Source organism: Guillardia theta, assembly GCF_000315625.1.
Source record: "Guillardia theta CCMP2712 unplaced genomic scaffold GUITHscaffold_219, whole genome shotgun sequence".
NCBI lineage: Eukaryota > Cryptophyceae > Pyrenomonadales > Geminigeraceae > Guillardia > Guillardia theta.
This window is the reverse complement of record NW_005434457.1, coordinates 7,433-14,450: the sequence shown is the minus strand read 5'-3', so window position 1 is coordinate 14,450 and position 7,018 is coordinate 7,433. Positions and strand designations below refer to the sequence as shown.

Below are 7,018 nucleotides of genomic sequence, written 5' to 3'. Positions count from 1 at the left end.
CCCCCCCCCGCCCCCCCCCCCCCCCCCCACCCCCCCCCGTTCCAACTACAGCCGTACCGGCCGCGCGCCGCCCGACGGTCCGGGCCGCCGGGCCTCCATACCGTACTATCATGATGCGGCCGGTCACCGGGTGGCCCTCACTGAGTTTTCAAGCCTTTCAACCGATGCGCTGACCGTCAGTGCGGTCCGGTGCCGCTGCCGCGGCGACGGGAGTCTGAGACGGTACGGTCCGAGGCTGCCGCAGTGCCGCCCACCACCAACCCGGCATAACTTGTCACAAATTGTGCATCATTGATAACTGTGACTCACGCCGGGTCCGATAGGGGGCACGGAAGTTCCCTACACGGCCACTTTTGCCGCTGTTCAGTGCCTTTCAGTGGCCTGCCAGTGTCCGATCAGCCGCAGTGATCCGATCCGACTCACTCAGCGATGGGCCCGTCACTGTCCGATGATCGCTGTGAGCCGCCGGGCGGCCAGTCAGTGACAGTGCCGGGTATTTTATGTGCCGCAAGGCCTCTGCCGCTTGACTCGCCACGTCACAAGACCATCAGCGCTCAAGTAGTGAAAAGTTCGCCGCCCGGCTCTGACCAGGCCTGCAGGGCCTCAGGCCGGAGCCTCCGAGAGCCTCAGGCTGGCACTCAGTGCACTGCTTTACTCACTGAAGTTAAAGTTGGAAATCAGTACGAGGACAATCAGGACTCCGGGAGACTGAGTCGAGGACTGCGGCACGCGGCAATCTCCGCGGCCGTTGAAGGCAAAAAGGATCTACGGGGATTCGAACCCCGGTTGCTGGATTCAAAGTCCAGAGTCATAACCACTAGACCATAGATCCATAACCTTTCAGTCATCTTTGACTGGTTATATAGCACTAGTTTCAGTTTCATCAGAATGGTGGAAAGAGCGCGAGGCGAAGCAGAGAGCAAGAGGGCAAGAGCGAGAGTGGGGAAGATGGGGAAAGGGGGAAGAGGAGAGAAAACGATGTAAAGACATAATCCGGAAATACTAGACGATCAAACGACGTGACGTGATGACGCGGATCGAGAAACGGAGGAGGGAATCGTGAAAGGTGACGAATATTGCAAAATTCAAGGCTGGAGCTTCAGAAGATTCAACGGCAAATCAGCTGGCAGAGGAAGTTGAAATGGCATGTATGTTTGGGGCTAGGGAAGAATATTTGAGCATGACCACAGTGTGAATGTTCTATCCCTGCACGCGGACCCTGCCTTTCTACACTAGCACATGGTACGTTCATTTGACGTGCTCACGTCGTCAGGGCTTGGTAAGTGCTATTCTGATTGACATCACAGGATTCTTTTCGCAATTTGTTTTGCCTTTGGTTCATTCACCAAGTACAAGTTTACAAGACAAGATGTTCCACAACGAACCTCCAACCTTGCATGCACGCACGCGTTATTACCATTATTACTTCAACAAAAAATGCTTTCGTAGTCAACACAAGGTACGGATGTTGCAAAGTTCCCATGTACATCGCCTGGGCGAGCAGGCGCATCTCAAACCTCACTTTTTCCTGAAGTTCCGTTGCTCCCTGCCCCGTTGCGGCACTTCTCGACCTATCATGCTTGTCAAACATGCAAGGCAACATCCACGCCTGCAGACCAGCTCTGTGTACACTCGAAGCGCTTGTTGAGTTCGAGGATGAAGCTCCCCTTGCACCTGAAGCAGAGCTCATCGGTTGCAACAAAAGATCAAAAAGCCCCAACCTCTTCTCTGACTTTGACCTCCTTGCGGCACCACTCAAGAGCGTCCGTAATTCTCTCTAGCCTTCGACACACCAGACCGATCATGGTGATACACTTGATAGCCTCCAGATGGTTCTCTGCAAATATCTCCGAAAATTGAGAGTAGCACTGATTGAAAATCTGCAGTGCCTCCTCCTGTAGTTCCTTTGTCTCCTCCTGAAGCGAAAATGTGAGCTCTACCAAGGTGTCCACCAACTGCCGAGGTCTTACCTCGGCTTTCTCCGGCGAGGAAGGGCTGATGTGCCCGCTTGCCATAGCCTCCGCTTTGCAGAAAGCAAGGACTCCCTGCCCGAACAGAACTTCCGTGATCTTACCCTGTAAGGCAGACTATAAGCCTATTCTCTATACACTGACGGCAAATCGTTTCAACCTGAGAAGCACCCATCTCCTGACGAACGGCAAAACATTTTCCTAGAGCCTGCTCGGCTATCTCGTGTGCTCTTTGTGCAGACCAACTTCCACCTCCTGTTGAAAATAGATCACAGACCAATCGATCACTGATAAATGCCAATACCGCCTATTCGGCAAAGAGTCCCAAAATTCAAACCCATCCAATAGAGAGAGGTCCCATAGTCCTCCTAGAGCAAGAATCAGAGCCTCTAAAGAACAACAGTAATGAACAAGCACCTTTGAAGCGTCGTCCGTCATGTAAGCGAACAAATCTGCCGCTTCCTTTGCGTAGAAAGCACTCCTCACCATCATCTCCGGACTGCCAGTTCATGGAGAAGCATCTCGTGAGATATTTCATGAATGGGCTGGACAGCAAGCACCTGTATTCTGGGCTAGAAGCAGCCCACTTGTTGAGAAGCTCTGCACACCGTAGAGACACTTCAGCCACGAACTTGTCGCCTCCACCGAGCTCCTTTGAAAGATCTCTAGCCTGCTTGCTGTTAGAAGGGAGGTCTTCATGGCGCAACAAATCAACCTTTCCAAGGATGTTTTCTGCCTCTTTGAATTGTCCGGCATCCCCAAGGAAGCGAGCAGTGATGAGGCAGCTATATAGCACAGTTCAATCACCCTGCAGGTTCCTCCTGGTAAGAGAAAGTATGAGCTCACCTTTGCCATAGGATCTGAGGTGCCATTCCTTCTTCTTCAAAACGCTTGAGACGTTGTGCATAAAGCTAAAACGACCATCAAAGGAGAATAAGATATCAATCAGTAAGGCATACCTGTGACGCTGCTTCATATCCACTAGTTTCAACATCACCACCTTTTCGCCAGAATCGCAAAAGATCGCCCTGAAAGTATCCGCGTTGAGCATAATCTTCCTGCACATGAACAATTATACCTTATCCTTGTCGTTGTATAGCTGATAAAGGAGGTCCAAAGAGCTTGATAAGCATTCTCGCAGTCTTGACCACTCTCCAACACTCTCCAAAGCTATAATTCTATCAGTTTTCAACCCTTTGCATCCATCCTACTCAATCACCATATGGCAGCTCGTTCGCAGCTCTCTGTGCATCTGATCCGTGCTTTTTCTCGAAGTATTCGGCCAATCTGAGCTGAATCTTCCTTCTATCCTGTGGTTTCAAAAAAGTAAGCAGCTATCTAGAGCAATCCCAAAGAAAACCTCAGGATTTCGGAGATATCTGCGCTCTACAGCAAGCCTGAACGCGCTATACACAAAGCCCAGAAGTCCCTGCATGCTCATTTAGATATCGCATGTAACTGAATCTTATCTGCAAAATCACCTGGCTTCTAACAGCAAGATCCGCATTTAAAGCATCGGCTAAATCAATCCATTGTGTCTCAAGCCCCCTCTCTTTGATCTGCTTGTGTGGTCATGCTTGATGCAATGCAAGGCGAAAAGGTTCGCTGACCTGCAACAAATCTTCGAGCTCTTGCTGTGACAGACCCTTGAACATTGATGTCAGAAAATACAAACGAACTTTCCATGTATGCAACCTGTCTGGCGAGACACAAGAGACTGAGCGAGTCTTGCACAAGATCAACTCCCATTTTCTGTTCCCATCCTTCCAACATCCGTGCATATAGAGTCTATAGTTTACACAACGGATGGTTAGCATAGTCAAAACTGGATTTGAGAAGGTATTGCCTCCTGCATAAGTACTAGACGGAAATATTTGAATTCTTGATCTGGCATCCTGCCCTGAAGGGAATCGTTAGAACTCCACATACACTTGAATGAAAACAGCCCCAACCAATTGCAGTTGTTCTGCCGTAGAAGAACTTTTCTTCTCTGTTTCAAGGTCAGCAGGACTCAGATTGAGAAATGGAGGGGTATGGATACCCATTGCAAGGGCTGCTGGAGTTTGAGCAGCTGGGTTTTGCGAAGGAACGACTGCAGCTTCCAAGCCTCCCATGGAATCGTCGGAGCTTCCTTGGATGAGATTGAAGCCGTCTCTGGTCCCAGATCCTGATGGACCGAAAGCCTTCGCAAGTCCTGCAATTTCCATGTTATCAAGCGGATATCTCTACTTCTTTGAAAGTACCGCCAGCTCCCGGACCAGATGAATCTCCATCTTTCGGCCTCAACTTCGCTGCATTAGAAGACATGGCTTGACACAGCAAGACATACCATTAATTGTGTTGAATTTTTCTGTTGTTCTTTCAGATGTTCAATAGCTTCTTCAAGCACAGTATTCATGGTCAGACTCTCCTACATTTTCCATTAACGACATGCTGAAACACAAATTTGTGTGAAACCTGCACAGATTCGACCGAAGGAATCAGAGTTTGCAATTCAGACATCAGTTCCTTGGTCTTCTCACGCCTTCAAAATCAGAGATCAGAAACACGAGATGAAAACGAATCGCTTTGTACCTCTTTCTTTCAAGAATCTTATGTTTTCCATTCGTTCTATAGTTGCAGCGAGTGACCGTTTGGGAGCTTTCTTAGCAGGTTTCTCATCTGAAATTGGAAAGCATGAGAAATTTCGGAGATCCAATGCTTCTGAGGAACCAGGAATGTTATCAGGAGCTTCACGCTTTGTGGCTTGAGATTGTGACACGAATCCAGCGTTCATGCCTGGAGTGACAACACAAGACATCAGTAATTAATGCACGTCATGGCGACGTGATTAAGTCTCACCGCCTTGATTGACTGCTCCCTGTGGCATTTGCATAGGAGCTCTGTTTGCAACCACCCCTGATCCGATACCGCCCATAAAGCCAGTTTGCATTCCAGTGTGCAGCCCAGTCTGTGCAAAGTTCTAACTTTGACGATGCAGGTGAACGACACACTCTCACTACCTGGATGTTTGGCTGCATTCCCGCTTGAATGTTGCCGGTCGTCAAACCTTGCATACCAGCTTGCGGCATTCTGCATATAGCTTAGTGGAACAAACTTTGAAAATGAATCCTTACAGTCTTGATGCGTTTTGCTGTAGTGACTGATTATTCTGAAAACCTGATCCATCTGGCATTCCAAGCATTGAATTTGGCACGAAGTTATTCTGACCCGTCATTAATTGACCTGGTTGACCAAAGGAAGATGATCCTCCTGAAACCATTCCCCCAACGTGGAAATCTGGTTGGACATTTGGTCTCCAGCCCCATAAAGCGGCAAATCATAGTTCCCTTGGTTTGAGAAATTCTGCGATCGTCCTTGAAGTGACATTGGTCCCTGCATTTGATTTGATCCAAAACGGCTGTCACCAAAAATGTCGATTCCAGTATCAGGAACAATTCCTTGCAGAAGCTCCATATCTTGAGTCCCCATTGGTACCTCGGCGGCATCCTGGATCGCCTCGTACCTGAAGAGAATAGAATTCAATTCTAGCGGACACACACACATAAGAATGGCAGTACCACTCCATCGTGTCCTGATCAAGTTTGTAGCAATCTAATTGTTTAGTTGCGCAATCTAGTCTGTGCGAGAGGCAACTGGTATTGGCAGCTTTCTTCCAATGTTGAAATTCCCTATCGCCAAGAAATTACACAGCAGATTCTCGCAATCGACGAGCCAGCGGTATCATAATCCTGTCAATCTTGCAGACTTTTGTCACAGCGCCAGCCAAGCCTGCTGAAAGCGATCAGAATACGGAAGGTTTCAATCTATCAAGCACGTCCATGTTACAAAGGCATGAAAGTTACTCAACATAATGAACAGTGAAATATCCAACATCGCAATCTCATGCAATCTCAGCAGGGAAAGATCGTAACTCGTGGCTACAAAGAGCCAGTTTCCAAACACTTCCTTCATCGACTCATTTCAATAGATCATCCAGTTCCTTGACAATCTAGCGTTCTGTCAAAGCGAGGATTCTTCTTAGCATTCCACTTTCCAAGCTCACAGCAGACCACGACAACGGTGCTCTCTCGAATACGTACCCACCTTCACTCAAACTCCCAGACCCGCTTTACCTCATCAACCAATGAAACGTCTCAACTTCCTTAATCCCTCTCTCAAGCATACTTCTTCCTAACCGCTATGAAAAACTGTTGAGGAGGAGCTACATCAATACTGGCCAATGCTCTCAAGGTTGATCGCAGAGGATCTGCGCCAATCGCATACATAACAGATGCAGATCTCTCTCCAGCTATTTCAGGCTACAGCAGGAGACAATCTTCTTCTCAGAATCATCAAGTTCTACAGCTGAAGCTGCAAGGCTGGTACTGCGTGTCTCCTGTACAATATCCCGGTCAGCAATAGGAGTTCGGGAGCAGAGGGAAGGGGTGTAGTGCGATCGCCTTGCTCACGATCTTGGCATGCTTCTAAGATTGTGCCCATGTTTCAATCTGCTCTCTTCTTCTCTCTCCTCTTCACCACCTTCTTCTGCTTTCAACATCCAGTCCTCCCACCATCCCGCCACCTGTCCGCCCCTCCTCCTCGTCCATGAATTTCCGCCGAGGGTACATCTTCCTCATACCTTTCCCACCCACCCCTCAATTGTATATTATGTACTCCCCTTTTGTATAGGAGAAAAGGGGTACTTCCATAAGTGAAGCACTCATTTGACAGAGCCCACTAAGAACCCAGATATGTTAATAGTGAGTAAATTATTTCGTACTTAATATTCGAAAGAGATGGTACATAAATTTGCTTATCTATTAAAATACCATCGCATAGAGGTAGTGGTACCCACATGACTGGGATCGAGGTATTTGTGTAACAGCCACTACGAAAATCCTCTTTTTCGACACTTTTCCGTACGAATATACATAAATTTTGAGTAATAGTTTATACGAAGAAAATTGTTTTTATCTATACAAAAGAGTACCAATTTCATTTTACAGTGATATAATGAAAAGTGGGTGAAGATTTTGGTTCTTCGGGGGGTACGATTATGATTCTCT

The 7,018-nt window shown here is 47.8% G+C and overlaps 1 protein-coding gene and 1 non-coding gene across 2 annotated transcripts; both read right to left on the bottom strand.

Moving 5' to 3' along the window:
- Positions 1–760: 760 nt before the first annotated feature.
- GUITHDRAFT_t115 lies at positions 761–832 on the bottom strand. Its single transcript has one exon. It is a non-coding gene; the product is annotated as a tRNA-Gln (tRNA).
- Positions 833–1,511: 679 nt separating this feature from the next.
- GUITHDRAFT_121221 (hypothetical protein) lies at positions 1,512–5,538 on the bottom strand (the record flags this gene model as incomplete). The annotated part of the gene is made up of 30 exons (XM_005819516.1): positions 1,512–1,571; positions 1,618–1,674; positions 1,722–1,916; positions 1,971–2,075; positions 2,131–2,225; positions 2,275–2,338; positions 2,388–2,469; positions 2,531–2,640; positions 2,686–2,755; positions 2,817–2,881; positions 2,930–2,998; positions 3,049–3,140; positions 3,190–3,280; positions 3,331–3,399; positions 3,452–3,529; positions 3,581–3,616; positions 3,666–3,722; positions 3,832–3,870; positions 3,923–3,960; positions 4,012–4,164; positions 4,214–4,256; positions 4,300–4,380; positions 4,428–4,494; positions 4,601–4,631; positions 4,683–4,748; positions 4,812–4,920; positions 4,973–5,042; positions 5,087–5,195; positions 5,378–5,475; positions 5,531–5,538. The coding sequence occupies 30 exons, from the start codon at positions 5,536–5,538 to the stop codon at positions 1,512–1,514; spliced, it is 2,307 nt and encodes a 768-aa protein (XP_005819573.1).
- Positions 5,539–7,018: the final 1,480 nt, after the last annotated feature.